The sequence below is a fragment of the Acomys minous genome (genome assembly GCF_964271855.1).
Source record: "Acomys minous genome assembly, chromosome: 6".
In the NCBI taxonomy this organism is placed as follows: domain Eukaryota; kingdom Metazoa; phylum Chordata; class Mammalia; order Rodentia; family Muridae; genus Acomys; species Acomys minous.
Window position 1 is genome coordinate 60295155 of NC_140487.1, and position 21732 is coordinate 60316886.

The 21732-nt window shown below is 55.0% G+C and overlaps 2 protein-coding genes across 3 annotated transcripts in view; one reads left to right on the plus strand and one right to left on the minus strand.

The window, feature by feature from the left end:
• LOC311599964 (SCO-spondin-like) overlaps positions 1-6732 on the minus strand; it is a 57429-nt gene extending 50697 nt beyond the window's left edge. The window contains exons 1-14 of the mRNA XM_084786109.1: positions 6401-6732; positions 5984-6166; positions 5456-5538; positions 5115-5294; positions 4663-4907; positions 4465-4564; positions 3695-3853; positions 3470-3549; positions 2977-3129; positions 2535-2706; positions 2158-2398; positions 1761-1905; positions 831-948; positions 25-200 (exon numbers count right to left, since the gene is read on the minus strand). Of these exons, the coding sequence (XP_084642235.1) occupies positions 25-200; positions 831-948; positions 1761-1905; positions 2158-2398; positions 2535-2706; positions 2977-3129; positions 3470-3549; positions 3695-3853; positions 4465-4564; positions 4663-4907; positions 5115-5294; positions 5456-5538; positions 5984-6166; positions 6401-6450 (2085 nt within the window). The 5' untranslated portion in view covers positions 6451-6732. The remainder of the gene's footprint in view (positions 1-24; positions 201-830; positions 949-1760; positions 1906-2157; positions 2399-2534; positions 2707-2976; positions 3130-3469; positions 3550-3694; positions 3854-4464; positions 4565-4662; positions 4908-5114; positions 5295-5455; positions 5539-5983; positions 6167-6400) is intronic.
• A 2176-nt stretch (positions 6733-8908) lies between these two features.
• Positions 8909-18015, plus strand: ZNF467 (zinc finger protein 467). 2 transcript variants are annotated; one of them, XM_084786153.1, is made up of 5 exons: positions 8909-9382; positions 11335-11410; positions 12261-12377; positions 12979-13092; positions 15543-18015. In XM_084786153.1, exons 2-5 carry the CDS (start codon positions 11377-11379, stop codon positions 17066-17068), a joined length of 1791 nt encoding a protein of 596 aa, XP_084642279.1. In that variant the 5' UTR covers positions 8909-9382; positions 11335-11376; the 3' UTR covers positions 17069-18015. The 2 variants fall into 2 exon arrangements, with proteins under 2 accessions (XP_084642279.1, XP_084642280.1); XM_084786154.1 differs by lacking the exon at positions 8909-9382 and adding an exon at positions 9657-9778.
• The last annotated feature ends 3717 nt before the right edge of the window (positions 18016-21732 follow it).

Consider the following 21732-nt stretch of genomic DNA (forward strand, 5'->3'; position numbering starts at 1 on the left):
ACGCTCGCTGGCCTCCCAGCGTACCTGATAGGCGTGACGGGGGTCCAGGGTGATGTATACTGCAGGGTCAGCCACTCCCCAGAGAACCCAGGCCCCAGGCCAACTCAATAGCAAGAATGTAGATGAGGCGCGGGAAACATTGGAGCCCTCAGCACCAATCCAGGGCAAGTCAACGTCTCGACCGGCTACCAGCACAGCTCCTGGAAGAGAGGCCTGGTCATGTGGTGGGAAACCCATGGGAGGAGGATGGGCCTACAGGAGGGGAAAAGACTTGGCAAGCAGATGGGAGGACCTCTGGGATGTGGGATGTGCGAGCAACAAGAGCGATCCCTAGAGGCCACTTGTCCTACCAGAGGCCGCCCTTCCACAGCACAGGAACCCACATCATCATGCTTTTTTTTTTATATCCCTCTGTGTGGTCAGTACGTGGCAGGTGTTGGGTAAAGAGCCGGCAGCCGGCCTGGGCTTGGCAGAGTTGGAGGGACTGTTGCTGAGAGGAGCAGTTAGCTGTCTGCTCATGACCAAAGCCTGCTCAGAACTGTGTGACTTGTAGTTATGCCTGAAGACCAGCAGAAGAGGTCTTGGAAAATATCCTTGAAATCGTTAGTGCATCTGCTCCTGGGATGGAAGCATGAGACGACGCAGGCAGAACATGCAGGCACAGGAATATAAAAGGGATGTTTATTGGAATACGAAGACAGGAGTGTGGAGAGCAGGCACAGGGTAGGCTTGAGTTCGCAGAGTAAGGACAGTGGACAACAGGCCTGGTCGGCAACCCAAAGAGGTAGACTGTAGAGCTGTCTCCTCCTCTGCACTAGACAAGAAGTTACCTGAGGATCTGAGCTGAATGTGGGTGTTCCCCAGGAAGACAGAGAGGGCATGAAGGCAGCTTCCGGTGTCACAGGACCCATGTTCCAACACAACCAACCGCTGGCCTTTGACAGAGTCCTGGGAGACACAGGGTGGGAGGGGTGTGTGGAGGACCCCCGAGGAAGCCTCAGTTTCAGCTCCCACCCTGCACAGCGGCTAACTAGACGGATTCTGTGAGGCCTCACCAGGGTCTGACATGGGTGAATGGGTGTGAATGCATATGGGGAGGTTTGTGTGACTGTGTGTGTGTGTGTGTGTGTGTGTGTGTGTGTGTAATCTGTGCGCTGGCATCTACCCTCCATCTGTGTGTGTACACCTCATGCATCTTTGGCCAGGAAGACTGGGGAGACAGCTGCCCTGGATAAGACACCAGCTTGTTAACCCACCTCTCTCCTGATTTCCTCACCCCACTGCTACCCAGGCAAGGAGGGATAAGTAAAGAAATTGCAACGGTCCAACACTAACCAGACTAACCCATTGAGAGATCACCAATCAGTCCTTAGAAGGATGGAAAAAAAAAAAACACAGTGTATGCTGAACTCGGGAAACCTCAACTTTATTGATGGCGGCCCCTTCTTTCTCCTGCCTGTGACAAGCCCAGTATGTTATATCTATAAAAGGGACTATGAAGATAGGTTTGGCTCTGTGGCTCTAGACTAGGGTGGCCAGTTAGGAGAGGTGGGGACTAGAAAGGATCGTGTGGGGGAAGGGCAGAGGCAGCCATTCTCCTGCCAGTGCTGCTGTCCACCTCTCCTCGCAAGGGGCTATATGTTCCTCTTACAACTTTAATGACTTGTTTGCAGTCATCTCCCCTCAGGACTCCCCTGTGAGGGCCCCCCCCCCCCCCGACTCTGACAAAACCCCCTTCCTGAAATACTATCTCTGCTCACCTGCACCAGGCTGTAGTGGCAGCCAGGACTGCCCCTGAAGGAGAAGCTCCGCCCATCAAAGGTGACGTAATGCCCGTCACCTCCCACTGCACACTCAGCAGGGCACAGGGCCTGGGCACAGTGCCAGCGGCCATCCTGGCACACACTAAAGGCATAGGGGGTGGGGACAGTGCACTGTGGCATCCGTGGAGCTGGATATGACCCACTCCCAGTCTATTGGTTCTTTCTCTCCCCCAGGAACCCCCACCACCATTGGAACTGGATAGTCATGCCAGAAAATGTCACAGGTCATTGGGTGGGAAGCCCCAGAATGGGCTGGTTATCTGGGAGGGGGAGATCTCAGGGGCAGCACAGAGAAAAATATCAGGGCATGGCCCAGCAGAGCCCAAAGACCCACCAAGGGTTGCACTGCTGGTTCACAGTGTCACCAGGGGCGTAGCGCTGGCGCCGGTGGTAGCAGGGACAACGGGCAGCAGGCACACAGAGGGCACCATCCCAGAAGAGGCCGGTCGGGCACTCACAGCCACTCACACATTCTTTCCCACAAGGCCCCTCCTCTCCCTGGGCTACTGCTGAACAGCTGGGTGGGCAGGAAGAGACACAATCAGAGTAGAGCTGACCCCCTGGACATGAGCGTTCTGTGGAAACAAACAAACAAACAAACAAAAAATGGTTCATGAGAGGTTGGCCTTGCAAATCCAACAGGCCATGGGAGACAGCCCCTCAGTGTACTCAAGGATCTTGGTTAGCTTAGAGTAAGCAGACCCAGCATACCACAGAAGCCAGGTTTCCTCCAGTGCACATAGATGCCCTGCCTGGCACAGGCCTGGGCATAGTTGGCAAAGGTGGCACACACAGCTTCCAGTTGCCTCTCTGGGCCACTGCCTGCTGTGGCTCCAACACAGTAGGCAAAGAGGCAGGTCTCATGGTACTCATCTGGGGGAACCTGTAGGGAAGGGACATCCTCAGCCAGTATGCCTTTCCTCACCAACATCTTTCTCCTCTTTCTTCACATCTCAATGTGAAACCAAACATAGTAAATGCTGGAAGAAGCCTCAACAGTCACAAGAGCAGCCATCTTGTTCTCCAAAGTAAAACCAAAGTCAAGGAAAGCGTGTCTTGACCAATGACCCAGGGCACACCCAACCGCCACCTCTCAAGCACCCTACAAAGTGTTCCCCTCTGGAGCTGGTCACCACCTCTATCCCACCCATACCTGTCCGTGACACTGCCAGAATGGATTCTCCAGAAGTTGGTGGCACATGTCCTGGGCTTGAGCTTGAAGCCTACCAGCTTCCAAGCTGGTTTGTGTACTTTCCAGGAGGCCCTCACAGCCCCGGGCCACCTCCACTGCATCCAGACACCCAGGCTGAGGAGAGCGCCAGGCCAGGAAGCAACGATGAAGGACATTAGCCAGGAAAACAGGAAGGTGATTTCTGTCCTCAGAGTTGCCTCAAGACCCAACTGTCATGCCCACTAGACCACATTCAGGGCTGCAGATGGCAGCAAAATAACAAGCCCGGCCCAGAGAAAGAGGAGCCAGGGCCACAGCCAGCCCAGACAGAGCTGCTCAATGGTCATATGAGGGAGGGCTGGGTAGTCATCCATCACGCAGCAGTTTCCAGGCTCCCCGTGGGACCAGAACCAGTGCATTCTCCTTGAGGACCCCAGGAAAATAGTGGGTGTGGGTTGGCAGGAGACAGTCTCACCTCATAACCTGGGATCCTCCAGGAATTCCCAAAGGTAGCAGCTAGCATAGCCAGTCCCCCTCCTGGCTCCACAAAGTCATCTGAGGAAGGTTAGGGCCATTGCTAGACCTGGAGCCCTATGTCTTCCTTCTCTTCTTCCTTCCCTCCCTCTCTCCCTCCCTCCCTCCCTCCCTCCCCCCCTCCCTTCCTCCCTCCACCAGCCACACCAAGAGTCACCTCACATACCCTCTGGCCGGCCATTATAAAGCCCACAGAGGCCCCGCGTCCGTCCCCAGAACTCATAGTCCACGGAGATGGAAATGGAACTGGACATGTCCAGGCTCACAACAACCCCCAGGCCCCCAGAGAGCACCAGCCAGTCCCCCTGCCACTGCAGGCTCATCCCTGGGAAGAGGATAGGGTCATTCAGTCTCAAGGGCCACACCCATCTCCTCACAGCAGGGCCTAAACTACCTAGGGAAAGAATTCACATCAATTTACAACCTGGGCACTGTGGTTTTCCTGCAGTGGCTGCTATCTTGAGAGTAAGCTACAACACACACACACACACACACACACACACACCACATTCCACCCATACTACATATAAACATGTAACACACATACCATATACACATTCCATGCACCACAACACACAACATAAACCACATCCCTCACAGCATCCAGACACTCATACCACACTTCCACACAGACAATGCATACACACGACACATCATACACTCTGTCCATTCACACATACCATACAGACACGTGCACACTTGGACCCAACCTCCTATCCCAGCCATGATTATACTCTCATGAGGCAGGTGGGGAAACTGAGGCTCAAGGCAGTTAAACAGAGTGACTTTTCCCAAGTCACAGCTGGAGGCATTAGGGAGCGGGTGAGGCAGGTTTATGCCTTTCTGAGCCCTAATTTTCAAAAGCTTTTCAGCGGTCCTCAGAGGGCTGCAGCAAGCCTGCCACTCTTCCCTCAGGAGTGGGCACACCATCCTCACCATGGAGCAGCCGAGGCTCCCCTACAGGTACTGGGTGGCCCTTCACAGAGACTTCTCCATCTTTGATCAAAACCTCCTCAGGCCCCATCATCACTTGAACCTGAGAGAAAGAGTAATGGACCAGATGCGTAACTCTCCCCGCTGCACCCCACCCCCCCAAGTCCAGACCTTCCCTGGGGTCATCTCTCTCTCCCTCACCAGCCAACAATGCCCAGGCTGGGGACAGTGGACCCTAGGCCTAAGGTAGACGGTCCAGGTGGAATCCATAGCACCAGCTAGCAAGTAGGTACATTGGCCCAGGAAGTGGTAGTGACGCCCGTCAAAGGTTTGGTAGTGGAATCCAGACCAGGTGGCACAGATGGCTGAGGGACGCTGGCGCTGGCTCCAGAGCTGGCCTACAGCCCCTCCCAGAGGCTGCAGGAGGGACTCAGAGGAAGCATTGCCTGAACAAGATAAGTCATGTCTGAGCCTCTAAATGCAGGGACAGGAGAGGGCACAGTTCCTGTCACAACAGGAGGTACGAGGGCAGGGCATGGTCCCTCTGGAGGGACCACAGGAGGTCCTGGTAGAAAGGCCTAGAAATTTAAGGGCAAGGAAGGGTGAGGGTAAGGGTCTAGATCAGTCTCCAGGATTGAAGACTACAGACCCACCTGAGTGTTGCTGACCAGAACAGCTGAGACACATCTGGGAGCGGCTGTCCCACCAGCTGTGTCCCCAGGGTTGGGCACAGCATTCCTCCAGGCTTTCCATCGAAGAATTAGCTGAGCCTGCTAGAGGTCGGCACTGCCATGTGACAAAGCAGTGGCCTTTAGGGCTGGCTCCTGCAAGGGCTATAGTAGAAGAGCTTGTTATTATTTGGATGGCCAAGGGAGCCCAACCAGACCTGCTGTGTCCTTGGGCAGTCTGTCACCTCTGCTACATCAGAAATGGGCTCCTTTTCACAGCCACTACCGCAGAAGGTGCCGCTCACCCATCCTGCTTGGAAACTTACCGTCTGTACAGTGAGCACCTCCCCATCCTGGACAGCAAGCCCTCACTGTCCGGTTCCAAGTAGCAGGCCTGGTTTTTGGAGGTCTGTCTCACCAGACCGGGGGTGGGGGCGGGGGGTGGGCAGAGAGGGGAGGGGGAAGCAGGAAGAGATGTTAATATTCAGCCAAGACCTAGGACCTTAGGTCCCGTCACCTACTCCAAGGTCTTTTTTTTTTTATCAAGGAATTCTCCCTTTCTGCCCTTCATTTCTTCAAGTGCAAAGTAAGAATAAGTGCTGGGCAGCAGCCTGGGGCAGAAGGGACAAGTGTCCCGCCTCTCTCTCCCTGCCATGCTGTGCCCAGCGTGGTGCCCTCTCACCCACCCACACCATCTCTCTCCACCCTTGCTCGAATCCAGCCAGAACCTGTTTCCCCAATGCCTGCTGCATGCACCAGTTCCTCCCGGGTCCTCCCCCACTCTCAGGATATCCTGCCCTGTCACACTTTCCTTTCCTGCCCAGCAGACAGCCCAGGTTCTGACCCTCACTCACTTGTAGATGGCACAGAGCCCAAGTGCTGGGGGCCTGGTGAGCCCCACACGGCCACTCCAGGGGAGGTCCAGCCGCCAGCCTAGGCTGATATAATGGTATAAGCTGGTGCAGGGTACTAGGTCCTCCTGACGAGGAGTTACTTCCTCTTCCGCGTGGACAGTCTCTGTCTGCTCACACCAGTGCCTGTCCAGGAACAGGAGAGCACAGCTACCCAGCACTGTGCCCTCTGTCACCAAGAAGCACTGTGCTACAAATCCAAGCCCCAATGACTGCTGGGAGAGGTACTTGAAAGGAGGAGGAAGTTAAGGGTGGATAGAAAAGGGCTGAAAGAAGAGTCTGGCATCCCAGAGGGTGCCCAGGGAGAGGCAGGCAAGGGGACCTCATTGGGAGACCCCCCGCCCCCCAGGAGCTGCTTACCCATTAGCCAGAGCCCATAGCATCCCAAACAGAAGGGCAGGAAGAAGCATGGTGCCCTAGCCCAGGTCACCTTTGGGATGACCTGAGGCTTGGACTTGGGCAGTGCTGCTAGAGGAGACCAGAGAGGATAGCACTGCCTCACACTGAGGCCTGAATCCACCTGGAGGTCAGTCTGTCCAAGGCTCTTCACGAGGATAGATTTTTATCCCCAGCCTCGTGCCCCTGGGTACCAGCTGCTCAGAACCAGATTGGGCCTACCTCCTGCATCCCTTCAGAGGCCAACTCTCCGTGGAAACAGGCCCCATCACACCCCTCCCAGTATGCAGGTACATGGTGTGTGTGTGTGTGTGTGTGGACAGCTGGACATTTTGAGCCCCTGGCTTTTCTACACTTTCAAGCACTACCACAAGTCAAAAATACCTTCCCTTTCTGGGCGTCTGTTTTCTTACCAGAAAAAAAACTTTAGGGACTTCCCAGAGGTGCACAGATGGGACTCAGTAAGGGTTTGGAAATTACAGGTGTGGGAGGGTCTCCCCAGCCTTCAGAAACTGCAGGCTGGAGAGGTGGCTCCGTGGTTTAGAACCCTTGTTACTCTTGCCGAGGACATAGGTTTAAGCGTGGCTCACAACCATGCATAACTCTAAGTTCCCGGGGGATCCAAAGCCTTCTGACCTCAGCAGCACCAGGCACTCACGTAGCAAACGTGCATATACACAGGCAAAACATACATGAAATAAAAGAAACCACTGCTTTTATTATGTTGTTCTCTGTGCTCTTTTCTTTGCCTGCTCCCTCTCAGGCCAACTGCACAGGGAGAGCAGAATGGTTGGAGCCCCCAAGTGTGTGGAGACAACCTGAAAAAGTAAACCCTTCCTTCAGCAGGGTCAGTGTTTTGAGGGTGTTGGTATGAGGTAGTTGGGGGCCCATCTGGTCACCTGTGGCATTTCTGAGGCTCCCAAGGCATCTGAACACTGAAAGTCTCCTTGAAGATGGGAAGGAGAGAGGGAGGGTAGAATAGAACTGGGGGGCCTGTTCCCCCTGCCCAAGGGTGGAGCCAAGCCGGAACAGGATGGACTAATAATCCCAGTGTCCGGTTCAGAGGAGGCAGCTGCAGGCAAATCCTGGTTATATCCTGGTCACCAGGAGACCTCCTAGGCCACTGGGCTGGAGTGCAGCTGGACCTGAAACTCTGAACCCTTTCATTTCATAATGAAATGAGGTCCCACTGGGCATCCTGCATGATCACCCATCTTTGGTACACGACAGCTGGCCTGGGTGTTCCTTCTTCTGGGCCTGCTATTGGGCCTGGAACTAAAATGGGCCCAGTATGAGTCCCTCCAGTTGCTTCCAGAAAGCTAGGGTTGTTGCCTGGGAGTTGAGACGCGGGGAAGGGTCATCATCTGTCATGGGCACAATGTCCCTCTAACTTCTCTCATACTGTCACCCGGACAACTGCTCCTGCATATTTCCTACCCATGTGGACAGCAGTTCTCAAAACTCCTTCTTAATACACACAGAGGGACACACTCTGCTCCTCCTAGGCCGCCTGCAGCCAGAAACGCATCCAGGTATTAAAAGAGCCTTTTTGCATCTTGAGTCACAGGACCTCCTGGTCCTCCGGGTCTCCATTGCTCCAGACCTTACTCTATCTGCAAATGTTGAGGACACCCCTGCTGCATCCTATAAGGTCAGCCTTAGGCCGATTCCACAGGTGTCACCATCCTTGTGACAAGGTAGCATAGCTAGGGACCTTGTCCTGTCCAGGAGGGCCGTTCACTAGCCTCCTCTTCCCAGACTCTTTCCCAGCTGTTCTGCAACTTGGCTGACACGGGAAGCTTGGACTGGGGAGAAATGTAACTTGGATCTGCCCTTTCCCCTACAGGGGCAGGCAGGCGGAAATGGGAGCCCATGGGAGTTTGCAGAAAGTCACAGGGCATAGAATAGGCAGCCTAGATTTTAGGTCCAGGAAGGTGGCGAGGGTGTCTCAGGAGCGGAGATGGATGGGTAGGGCCCAGGAGTACGTGCACCCATGAACAGAAATGGTGGAAGTCTGGGCAAGGGTCCGCATCTAACGCCAGGAGGTTTTCTTGCCCACCGATCCCCTACCTGTCACCCCTGCCACCAGCCCAGCCTTACCCTCTGCAGATTCCACACCTGACCAGCCCTCTCGGTAGGGGACTTGGTTCCAACTTTTCCCCATTTTTTTTCACTACCCTCACTCAGCCCTCTCAGCCTGGCCCCTAGTACTCAGCCCGCTCACCCCCCACCGCCAGTGGGTCTCCAGTCTGGGTGGATCCTGGTGGAGAGTCCCTGACTGATTCTCCCAATCTCTGCTGGCCAGACAGTCTCCCACGGGACCACGGCGCTACCACATACTCGGGTGGCACTGGCGATTTTAAAGACAGCCGTACACACACAGCTCTCCTCTCCAAACACGCCCCCTCCTCTCCCTGCTCCCCCCCCCCCAACTCTTCACCATTACCACCACCACCCCGTTCTGCGCTCCACCTTTCCCCAGCTCCTCCCTCCTAGGCTATGAGCACCCTCCCTCCTAGCCCGAGTGCCCTTCCTCCCTAGCCTCCTCTTTCCCCTTCCTCTCCTCTCTTCCCTTCCACGGTCTTAAGCTCCCACTTTCCATCTCCCCACTCCGGGCATCTTGCCTACAGACCGTCACCTGCACTCAGCTCATTAGTGCACCCTCCCGCGACGGGTCTCTCAAAAACCCTCCTCCTCAGCCTGGTGTCCCGGAGCAGTACTCCCGCTTCCCGGGTTCCTCCCCCATCACCCGCAACGCTGCCCCGCACCCTCTCCTTCCGCGCCTTTCCTTCCCCTCCCCACGAAGTTTCAGGGCTGTCAGTCCCGGAGTCTTTCGGGCAGCCCGCACCCAAGCTGCAGGCAGCAGGCGCCATTGTGCAAGCGGCCGCCCGGGACCGGAGGCCCGAGCGCCTGGGTCCCCCGTACGCAGCCCGGGGAGCCCGCCAGGTAAGGACACCGGAGATTCCTGGGCACTGATCTCCGCCCGCCACCCAAACGGAGCTTTACTAGAGCTGCCGGCTCACGGCAGGTGACAACCCCGAGGGAAGGGGTGCGCCGACTAGAGTGTGGGGGAGGGGCGGGGGTCAGAAGAGGGAGGGAAGAGAGGGAGGGTCTAGGAGCAGAGGGAGAAACTAGGAAACTGGGGGCCGGGGGGTGGGCAAGGAGTGGGGGTAAGGCCCTGTGGGAGCAGGTGGGAAGAGGGCGGGAGGGGCCTGCAGGGAGGATCTCAAGGAGAGGGAGTAGGGTTCTTCGACCTAGAGTGTAGGAAGAAGGGTCCAGCTCTAAGGGGCAAGAAACCGGCAGCGGGGAATGAAACCGCTGGGGAGCGAAGGACGCTGACAGGTGAGCCTTGAGCAGGGCAGGGGGCCAGGACTCGGAGTGGTGACTCCCGTGCTCTTACGGGGGGCGGGGATTAGGGATTGAGGGGAGTCTGCTCAGGAGGAAAACTCCGGAGAGGGTGTGAAGTCAGTGGGGAGCAGAAATGGGCTGGGGGGGCGCTGAGAGGGAGGTGTGTTGGAAAGAAAGGGGGTTGGGGAGGGGCAGAGCCAGTGAGTAGGTCCGGAGACTGCAGGGTTAGCTTGGAGTCTCCCCGGGGTGGGGGGCGTGAGACCTGGGAGCTAGAGAGAGCGGACCAGGAGGGGGAGGGGAAGAACAAGACTGGGGACCCGGAGGGGAGGGAAGCGGAGCCTGAGCTAGCAGGGTAGGCAGAGGGGGAAGGGAGGCGGGGGCCGCTGAGGGGAAGGAGAGCTGCAGGAGGGAGGGAAGCTGAGGGGAGGATGGTGTGGGGGAGGGGGAGGGAACCGAGGAGAGGAAAGAAGGAAAAGAAACCCGAGTGGGGGAGGAGAGGGGAGGGGCAAGCGGGAGGGGGAGAGCAGCTGAGAAGGGGAGGGCGGGAGTTGGGGGGGGGGAGGGAGGAAGGAAAAGAGGAGGGGTAAGGAAGGGAGAGTGTGCTGCCCGGGAAGGGGGTGGTGCGCAGAGAACTAGGCGGGCGGGTACAGGAGGGAGGGGGAGGGGAGCGCTGCCTAAGACTGCTGGGAGAGGAGGGTCAGGAGAGGCAGTGGCTGCTGAGGGCCGACTAGAAGGGGGCCCCTAGGGGTTGACCCAGCGGGTGTGCGCAGGGGGAGGAGCCAAAGGGGCGGGGCAGTAGGAGGGGCCCCAAAAGGCTGCCAGATTTGGTGGGGAGAGAGGGCGGAAGGCTATGAGAGAGGGGAGGGGCAGAGGGAAGGCTGCCAGGGAAGGGGGAGGGGAGTCTGCTAAAGGAGGGGCAGAGAACCGGTTGGAGGAGGAGCTGGGAAGTGCAAAAATCGGGGAGTGTCCTGGCCTGGTGGTGGTGGTGGTGGTGGTGGTGGGGGTTTCTTGTCGGGTTAGTCCTATGGGGGTTGTGTGGCTTTGGGGTAGGGGTTTAGGTAAAGGAAGTAAGAGTCATTTACTACCTCTGCAAGAACCCCTGTTCAACCCCCACCCCCACCCTTCTTAGTGTCTCAGAAGTGTCACTACTCCCCCTGAGCTGGCTCCTATTTCAGTAGCTCCTACCCCTGGGGCATGCAGGGTCCAGGTGAAGTTTTCCACTCCCCACCTTGGTCTCCCACCTTCTATCCAGAGAACTAAGTGTCCCTGTACTTCCCCAGGCAAAGACACAGGACAGGGGTGATGAGTGACCTCTGATGGCCTTGGGAATGGTTTTAAAGACTGGGCAGGTGAGGACAAGGGCTCTAGCCAACCAGAGTTTGCAGAAGGCTCTATGTGATTGGCTACCCGCCTTCAGAGGTCTCAGCTCCAAATCCAGTGTCCCCTGAGTTCCCTCACCTGTTCCAGGGATATCACTTGGGTGCTCTTGGGGACAGCAAAGACCTAGGTGGAGGCTGACAGGAAGAATCTGAACAGGGCTGTCTTTTTAGGGTCTGTGGCCTGATCACCTAGGAAAGCCACTCCTGGTGGCCATGAGAGAGACCCTGGAGGCTCTGAACTCATTGGGTGAGTGGGGACAAAGGAACCAGGCGGGTGGGAGTTCCTAGGCATCCATAATGCAGCAGTGCTGTTCACAGCCCTGAGTTCTGAGCCCACGGGGGCCTGGAAAGGCGGTAGGTCACCATCATGTGCTCCAGTGACCACACCAGTATGATTATTCTACACTGTATGTGTGCATAGAATTCACAGAGAACTGGAAGCTAAAAACAGCAAAATGCTTTATTTATTTATTTATTTATTTATTGTGTTTCTCTCCATTATATGTACATGCACACATATGAAGGTGAGAGAACAATTTCCTGAGTTATCTCCTACCATGTGGGTTTAGAAACCAAATGCAGATCATTAGGGGTGGTAGCAAGTACCTTTACCCACTGAGCTACCATCTCCTCTGCACAGCACTGGAATTCAGATTTTTTTTTCTTATATTTCAAACTATTCAGTTTCTTTGCTTTCTTTCTTTTTTCTACCCTCTATTAAAAGGGCTAAGCTTGCGGTGGCGCAGGCCTTTAATCCCAGCACTCCCAGTACTCGGGAGGCAGAGGCAGGCGAATGGCTGTGAGTTCAAGGCCAGCCTGGTCTACAAAGCGAATCCAGGACAGTCAAGGCTACACAGAGAAACTCTGTCTCAAAAAAAACAAAACAACAAAAAAAAAAAAAAAAAAAAAGAAAGAAAGAAAGAAAAGAAAGAGAAAAGAAAAGAAAAAGGGCTAAGCTTACTAACTGACCAGACTGCTGGGGAGCTTGGGCAGTAGTCCTTTGTCCTTGTAGACAACCCTGCTGGGAAAGTGCCCCATCTCTGATATCAGTTCAATACTAGAAGCTTCCTTTGACCTCATCCCTCTGCCTGTAACAGGATTCTCGGTGGGACAGCCAGAGATGGCTCCCCAAAGTGAGCCCAGGGATGGGGTCAGTAATGTGCAGGAGAAGATGCCATCCTCTAGAGAACAGAGCACACTGCACTCTTGCTCAGGTAAGTGGGGACCATGGAGGGTGGCTCAGGAGAGAGTGTTCCTTTTTCCACAAGCCATCTAGTAAGCACCGTCACTGCTGGACGCTATTCTGGACATTTGGAGTCCCTTAGGCACTAAACAGACCTAGGTCCCTCCCTTGAGAGAACGTAATCTTACGAGTGAACAGCAGCCAGCCAGCAGGAACTGTAAACATGGTGAAAGTTGTAAACCACCTAAGGAGACGGAAAGTGCAGTGGGAGGGTAAAGCTTAGCCAGGGGGACCTAGACTGCTGCAGATAGGATAAAGCAGGAATGCCTAAGGCAAGAGATGGCCTGGCTTTGCACTATTATCTTCCTAACCTGGAACTGACCTAATGCTCAGGTCAAAGGTCTTTCCTTACTTCCACCTCCTCATAAAACACATAGTCCAGAAATTCCTCATAGTCGTGGCTCCAGTCCACCCTTAGCACCTGCGTGAGCTACAGGGAATTTGCCAGTTGGAGGTATGACATAGGAGAGAGATCTTTGCCGAGCTCAGGCTTGCTTCCTAGTACCAGTGGGCACTGTCTTTCATCTGCGGTGTTTCCGGAGTCCATGGGGGGGCATCCTCATCTCTTTCAGGGCCTGAGACCCCTGGCCAGAAAGAAGGTATTCACACAGAACAAGCTGAAGCTCCTTGCATGGGCAGCCAGGCCTGTGCCCCACAGAAGGCTGAGCCTGCGAGCTCTGTCCCAGGTGAGTCTTCCTGATGCTCAGGCTAAGTGAAAGGGAACAGGGACCAAGCAGATTCCAGGGGTTCTCTCTGAGGAGACAGCTGTGCTCCAGGCCCTCCCGACCAAGATGAATGCAGGCCCTGTCCCCCTTTGGAGTTTCACATCTGTGGACAGGGGGATGGGAGAGGAAAGTACCACAGAGAAGTACATCTCACCTTCACCCACTTGAGGATGTCCCAATTTCCCTCATCATCCCCCCCCTCCCCTATTCATACGTGCTGTTGCTCTCTTGGATTATAATCGCCACAAAGATACAGGCTGTTCATCAGCTTGCTCGCTGCCTCTAGCTCCATGTTCCTTTCCCCAAATCTCGGCTGATTTTCATGGTACCAAAAGCCCCCCGACTCGTCTGTAGCAGCCCACCCCACGCACCACTCCCGCCCCAGGCTGTAGTCACCAGCTCATCCCTCCCATTCCCCAGGCAATCACTCCAAGGCCCTACTCATCGTGTCTTGCATTCATCACCACTTGCTTGAGTGGCGTCACTTAACTCAACAAGGATTCATTTAGTGCCTGCTGCACACAGGTTGTGAGTGTAGCAGGACAAAACGGAGCATCTAGCTGCACAGACCTGGGTTGCACCGGTGTTCTGCACTGATCTGCTGAGTGCTCTGGGGAGGGTGCTGTGTTCCCCTAGGGGAGGCTTGTTTACCCATCATCGGGGTGACAGTAATATCATGGCTGGTATGATGCTTTGCGACACGCCGTGCACACTGCCTCAGTCATAGCTGGCCTCAAATAAACGGTCATAGAGCTGATCTTAGAATTCAAGATGTCTCCCATCCAGAAGCTAAACCATAGCTGGGCTGCTGTTACTATGAGGCGGGACAAATAATTAAATCAATGATACATAACCACGGGACTTTGATTAAGCACAGAGGCTAATATCAATGGTAATTGCTATAGGGAGTTATGGCAAAGGGTCTCTATGTGCTGGGCATGTCAAAATGTTGCTTTTTGTAGGGCATTGTGAGATAAGCATAGATTTCAGCTGTTGCAAGTGGGGTGGAGGAGGGGAAGAGGTGGGGTGGGGTGGGGGTGAGGGGAAGACATTATTGTTGGAGAAAGGACTTCCAGGCAGGAAGCAGGAAAGGTGACGTGTGACAGGTTAAAAGAGCAGCATTGTGGAAGACAGAGCTTCACACCTCGAGGAGGAGGGAAGCCGGAATTGGGGTGTGGGAGCTCAGTGCAGAGGAGTTGGCAGGGAGGCTAAGCAGACAGTGATTGGGAACCAGTGAGTGAGAAGCGGGGAGCAAGTGTAATCTGTGTGTAATATGATCAAGGCTCGGGCTATGACAGGCTTTCAGGGCCAGGCAGCACTCAGATCATGTGGCTCAAGTGTTCTCAGACATGATTGGGGGTGGTGCTTAGAAGGAAGGAAGAGAACAGATTCTTTCAGCAGGCATGGATGCCTTTTGTGAGAGTTCCCTAGGAACTTGAATCTGCCCTCGGGCTGAGGCTTCCCTTGAGGCCTTTCTCTGCTTCTCCCAACATCTGAACACTCGCCAGCCCCTTGCCCCTCCCCCAGCCTGTAAACACCCGCCTCATCTGTCTTCTCTTCCTTAATTCTTCCCTTGATGCTATAAACTTCAGCTTCTTTCTTGCTTTTTTTTCTTTTTGGTTTTTCCAGACAAGGTTTTTCTGTGTAGCCTTGGCTATCCAGTACTCACAGGCTGGCCTCGAACTCACAGCGATCCACCTGCCTCTGCCTCCCAAGTGCTGGGAGTGCTGGGATTAAAGGCGTACACCACCACACCCAGGCTCAGCTTCTTTCTTAATGGGACTTCCCAGTCCGGTAGAGCAGGAGAAAGGGAGCTGAACAGCGGAGCCAATGGGAGATGCAGCAGAGGAGGGAGCATTTGAGAACCCGGATGGAGCACGGATGGAGCACAGGGTGTTGGGGGTAGGAGGGGTGGGAATGGGGGGCGGGCTTCCGGGGGAAGCAAAGGGAGAGGTGCAAGGTTCTATGGTTAAAGTTAGCTGGGGAGTGCCAAGACCAGGTTGACACTATAGCCAGTTTGAAGGACACTCAAGAGGGCCAGAGTGAGTGACAGGGGCCAGCCTCCACAAGGATGGAAGCTCAAGAGAAAGCTTGAGGACAGAAGTGGGCAGCTGATGTGTTGTGGAGGGAGGGAGCGAGCAGAGGGAAGGGTTGTCTGCTAAGGATTCTGGGTAAGGCCCTGGGGTCGGGGAAACTAGCCAGCCAGGGAGAAAAGCCCCAAGAGGGGCGGTGCTTGCCAGCACTGTTTCCTGCAAAGGGAACAGAAAGCTGAAAGAACTTTGGGGTTCTCTGATTCCCAGGAAGCTTTGAGTGGGGTACAAAAAGGAGGCAGACTGCAGGGATACTGTAAGTGAGGATGTGCCCATGGATGGATGTGCTTTCACATTTTTTTTTCCTTTTTGACTATGTAGGGGAGGAATGGATGATACGGAAGGTGAAGGTTGAGGAAGAGGACCAGGAGGCAGAGGAGGAAGTGGAATGGCCCCAGCATCTCTCCTTCCTTCCCAGCCCTTTCCCCACTCCTGACTTGGGTCACCTGGCTGTGGCGTACAAACTGGAGCCAGGGACTCCAGGGGCACTAGGTGGGCTCGCGCTGTCGGGGTGGGCCCCGATCCCTGAGAAACCTTATGGCTGCGAGGAATGTGAGCGGCGTTTCCGAGATCAGCTAACCCTGCGATTGCACCAGAGGTTGCACCGGGGCGAGGGTCCCTGTGCCTGCCCGGACTGTGGCCGCAGCTTCACGCAGCGTGCCCATATGCTCCTGCACCAACGCAGCCACCGCGGAGAGCGGCCCTTCCCGTGCTCAGAGTGCGATAAGCGCTTTAGCAAGAAAGCCCACCTGACCCGCCATCTACGCACGCACACTGGCGAGCGGCCCTACCCGTGCGCCGAGTGCGGCAAACGCTTCAGCCAGAAGATTCACCTGGGCTCGCACCAGAAGACCCACACTGGAGAGCGACCCTTCCCCTGCACGGAATGCGAGAAGCGTTTCCGTAAGAAGACACATCTGATCCGCCACCAACGCATCCACACGGGCGAGAGGCCCTACCAGTGCACTCAGTGTACACGTAGCTTCACGCACAAGCAGCACCTGATACGGCACCAGAGGGTACACGACGCTGCTAACCGCACCCGGTCCTCTCCTGATGCTCCCCCTTCTCCCCACTCCCCCATCACATCCCTAACCCCGTCCCCTCCCGGGCCCAAGCCTTTCGCTTGTTCCCACTGCGGTCTGAGCTTTGGCTGGAAAAAGAACCTCGCTACCCACCAGAGTCTGCATTTCTCCGAGGGTCGTCCTTTTGGGTGCGATGAGTGTGCACTGAACGCCAACGTGGACCCCGGCGCAGCCGAGCCCTCGGCCTGCACTCCCCACGCTCCTGACTGTGGCCCGGGTTCGGGGCCCGCGGCACCCCAGCACACCACCTCCAGCGAACGCTCCTTCTTCTGCCCGGACTGCGGGCGCGGCTTCGCGCACGGGCAGCACCTGGCCCGGCACCGGCGAGTGCACACGGGCGAAAGGCCCTTCGCCTGCGCGCAGTGCGGCCGCCGCTTCGGCTCACGGCCCAATCTAGTCGCCCACTCCCGGGCCCACAGCGGGGCTAGACCTTTCGCCTGTGCGCAGTGTGGTCGCCGCTTCAGTCGCAAATCTCACCTGGGCCGCCACCAGGCAGTGCACACAGGCAGCCGCCCCCACGCTTGCGCAGTCTGCGCTCGCTGCTTCAGCTCCAAAACCAACCTGGTCCGTCACCAGGCGATCCACACCGGCTCCCGCCCCTTTTCCTGCCCACAGTGCGCCAAGAGCTTCAGCCGCAAGACCCACCTGGTGCGGCACCAACGCATCCATGGGGAAGCGACCCTCCCAGCTGCAGCCTCAAACCTCACTGCTCCAGCCTGGCCCAATCCCTCCGAGGTGGTACCGCCTCCAATCTTCTTCTAGGAAGAGTTGTGACTGGCATCCTTCCTTTCCTGACAGATTTGGGAGACTCGTGCCTGGAGACTTGGTGGGTTTTCATCATTCACACCTAGGTTGTTACAGAAGTACCAGGACACCCGAGTCATTGTCCTTTCCGTAATGTTAGTTGAGAAAGCCGGAAAAGCGTACTCAGCTCATGGACAGTTGTGACAAAGAACACGCAGAGAGAAGCCTTGCAGATACCACATTGAAAAACAGACGTCTTTGGGGGGGAATCAACCAGGTCAAGAGGAGACTGAGCAAGAAACCTCTAAATAGAGGGAAAGAATAGTTATTTATGTACTTGACGTTCATTAAAGTTCAGATCTGGAGTTCTGGGGTGGTTCACTGAGCCAGAGAAGGAAAGTCTGACTCTTCCACTCACTACCACCTCCAGCCACAGGAAAAGCCCTTTCCTGTCAGTCCAGGGAAGCTAAACTTAGCTAGCTGGTTGTTCTTCCCAAGCAAAGTGTAATACACACAGATGCCAAAAAAAAAAAAAAAGTACCATGCACGCACGTGTAGTGTGTGTGTGTGCAGCTCAGACATTTGGCGTGGAAAGGGGGCGGGGGTGAGGACTAGAGGGTGCTGGTTACTGTTGGCTGTTCCCAAGGGACTAGCATGGGCTGGGGCGCTGTACCATCTGTTTGCGGCCCTTGGAGAGGCACCCTTACCCCCACCTGCCTGGGAAGGAAGGAAGCAACACCCTGCACCATAAAGATTTCTCCTGGTGAGGAGCACTTGAGCCTGGAGGCACTACAACTGCCCTCCCAGCCCAGCTGAGACAGACGGAAGCAGTGGGGCTGATTGGCAGTGAGAGGACTAGCAGAAGTGGGTGGGGACTGGACCTCTCTTCTGCTTCGTGGGGGACTTGTAGGGAATCCGTTACCCTCCCAGAACTTCAACTTCCATTAAAATGAGCATAGATACGAGCTGAGACCCATTTCTAGCCTATTAATAGATGACTAACCACAAAAACACCCCTGGCAACTGTTCCCTGGGTGCTAAGCCTGGAAAGGGTAGGGAGCCGATGAGGTAAGGACCCTCCCATCGTGGTACAAGTTTGCTCCCTGCTTTGCCTTACTGTTGCTGTGATAAAACACTGACCAATAAGCACCTTGGACAGGAAGGAGGGTTGCGTGTTTTACACTTTCAGGTCATGGGAAGTCGGCAGGAACTGAAGGGGAGACCATGGAGGAATACTGCTTACTTATTGGCCTGTTCTTATGACTTGTTCAGTTTGCTTTCTATTAAAAAAAAAAAAAGCACAGGACCACCTGGGGGTGGGGTGGGACACTGCTCACAACAACTATTACAACTCCTACAACAACCATTAATCAAGAAAATGCCCCCACAGATTTGCCTACAGGCCAGTCTGGTGGATTTTATTAATTGAGGTTCCTTCTTCCCAAATGACTCTAGCTTGTGTTAGGCTGGCAACAACACAGACAAAACCAAAACCTGGCCAGCCCAGTGGACTCCTGGGGTGAACAGAAATCGAGCATAGTCAAGGGACGCTGGTAGGCTGCCACTTCTTAAGCCGCACCTGAAGAAGTCATGGGAAGCCTGGGTGGGGTTAGATGGACGTAAAAGATCAGGTCCAAGCCAAGATCCAGAGAGCTGCAGTGTCCGATGACAGAGGAGGAGAAGCCGGAAGCAGCCTGAGAGCCCAAAAGCCCAGGGTCGCTCCATTGTACAGGAGGTCACACGGCATCTCAGGGAGTGGGGACAGCAGGGTTTGGGCAGGGTGGCGGAAACATGGCTGGGTTAACATTCTTGTGCTTTGGAAAGACTGGATGAAGACTTGTGTATCAGTCACCCGCCTGCTGCACGGTGGAGACCTCGGGCTATGGGTGTGGAGAAGTGATGAATTCAAGAAACGCTAGGCAGATGGTACAGGACTCACTGAGGATGGTGAAACCACCGAGGCCTGACTTCTGCTTACCCAGCTAGCGGCCTCCCCACCCCCACACACAACCCCACCTCACCCCCCTGCCCCAGAAGGGTCCACAGGGATGGGAGAGCAGATTTATGCTGGGAGAGCAGCCTTGGGCCTCCCAAGTATGACTTGTAGAAAGTAGGCCATATTGGTACAGAGCGCAGGATATGGCAAGCTGAGCACAGGTGGTCGGAGAACTGTCAGATGCTATTAGGTATTAGATGTCCGCCCTCCAAAGGAGTGAGTATGGGGTGAAAAAAGAGGAGGCCTTGGGGCCCGGCAGTGGTGGCACATGCCTTTAATCCCAGCACTTGGGAGGTAGAGGCAGGAGGATCTCTGTGAGGTCGAGGTCAGCCTGGACTACAAGTTAGTTCAGGACAGACAAGGCTACACAGAGAAACCCTGTCTAAAAAAAAAAAAAAAAAAAAAAAAAAAAGGATGCCTTGGACCAAACACTGGTGTGGTGCACCAATAATGAGGGAAGGGCACTTTGAGAAATCTGCAAAGACTGGAGACACCAGAGAATAGAGAGGAGGATGGGGGGGGGGCAGGCGGGGCAGGGGAGGTAGTTTGCAGGGATGCCTGGCTGTTTTCAGGAAGGAGGAAGCAGCTGAAGGCTCCGGGAGGAGAGCACAGGAACCCAGGGTCTTGCACCAGGGAGGAGGACGAGGCGATGGTGCTCAGCATCCCAGTAGGGTGAGTTCCAATTGCCAAAGTGAATCACAGAAGGAAAGTCCCTGAGCAGGTATTAAGAGAATGAGACCTGGACACAGGTGAGGGAGGGGCGGGAAGCCTCTTTCACGGTAAGGCCAAGGGCATGAACGTGTGCAAGGTTTTGTTTCCTGGCTAAGAATGAGTAGGTGACCGTTGCTCAGTGTGAGTGTGAGCATTTTAGCTCTTGGAATCTCTACCACTCTCCCAGTCCAACACCCAGCTCAGCTTCTTTCTGAAGCTGCCGCCCACCGCCGCTCCCCTCCCCCACCCCCCTACCCCGCTCCCGCCCCCGGCCCCCCCCCCCACCTCCGGTCTACTGTTTCATGGACTGTTCTGTTAGGCTCACGCGTGTATGCAGTGCTATCCTGCCGCCTGTCCCTTCTCCACACACTCTGGAATTGTTGTGTAGTGACAGCTTTTCGGTCCCTCAGTGTGTCTGATGAGCGCCGCCACGTGCTAGGCATTTCTGGGCTCTCACATTCTCTCGAAGAGTCACCACCCAACAAATCGTCCTTGGAGCTTGTTTGCAAAAGTCGTTTAGTGTCAAGCCTGGTGGTTAAAACAAACGATAAGTGCTCAAAAACAACTGGGCCAGAGACCGGTGGTGCAGGGCTGCCTCCCCAGCCACTAGAGGCTGAAGCGAGGGGGTGGGGGGAGGGGAATCAGAAGGGCAAAGCTAACCTGGGCTACAGTGTGAGTTCAAGGCTAGCCCAGAGAGCCTACTGAGACATGGGTGGTGGGGGAGAGAAGGGACCGGCAAGATGCCTTAGCAGGTAAAGATGCCTACTGCACACCTGCATTTGATCCTGGGACCCCACAAGGTGGAAGGAGTGAACTGACTCCTACAAGGTGTCCTCTGACCCCCATGTGTGGGTTGTAGTTTGCATATGTGTGTACACACACTAAGTAAATAAAAAGAACTTTAAAAGGGATAGTTTTGGGCTTGGAGCTTGGTGGCAGGGCCTTGTCTGGCATATGTGAAACTCAGTGTTCAATTTCCATCCCTCCTCGGCCCAAGATCTGATGACTGCCACAAGGAAGAGCTCTAGGTCCAGTCAGAGGGGCTCTTACTAAAATTAATACACACTCCTGTGCTTCTCCAGGTGGGGGCCCAGGTGTGAGCCATCCCCTGTACTGGTACTCAAAAAATGCTCTAAGAAGTAAAGCACAAATCATATGTATTTATTTATGTATGAAATAATCTCCGGTGAAATGTTTCATTAACTAGCCAACATATGTTTAGTTTCCTCCAAGTCTTGTTTAACAGAGAGATTGTCTGTAGTAAGCAGGTATGAAGCAGGCGGTCTGTAGTCCCAGTATGTAACACCCATGGATAGATCATGCCGTCTGCCCGTGAGGAACTTACAGTCTGGCTGGGGAGGAAATGTCAGTGGCCACAAACAGAGGAGTAACGAAGGCTTTGTGTGCTCCTGCTTTTGCCTTTGGAGAAGGAGGAGTCGGGGGAGGATCTGTGTGTGGTGTTTTCAACAAACCACGCAGCGGCGGCCCTTGCATTGCTTTGCCTTGGCCGCCGTTCAGATGCCCAGAATGCTGTGTCTCAATCTCTCTTCTCGTTCTCTTCTTCGGTCACCAAGCTTGGGGGAACCAATCAGTGACAAGAGACTGTTTGGCAAGGGCCGAGCAAAGTGAGTGGACTTTAGCAGCAGCTAATCCAGGCTCTAGTGAAATCTGCCTGTCATGTGACCCAGGCAACACAGGCATCTTGCTTGTGTCTGCTGTCTTCTCCCCTCTGTCTGCAGAGGGACACTGAGAGTGCTGGTCAGAAAGATTGGCCAAGCATGCCTGCTTAATCTCAAGTCAAAGAGAGTCTAGGTGTGTCTCTGACCAGCTCAGACAAGCAGGTAGAGAGACTCTGGCATTTTAATCCCTCTGAGCTTGCAAATCCACCCGGCCCTGTGCAAACAGTGTAGGAAACACAGCACGAGCCCTTGATCTGGTGTGTTTGATTCATCAGATGTAACACAAGCTATGTCCT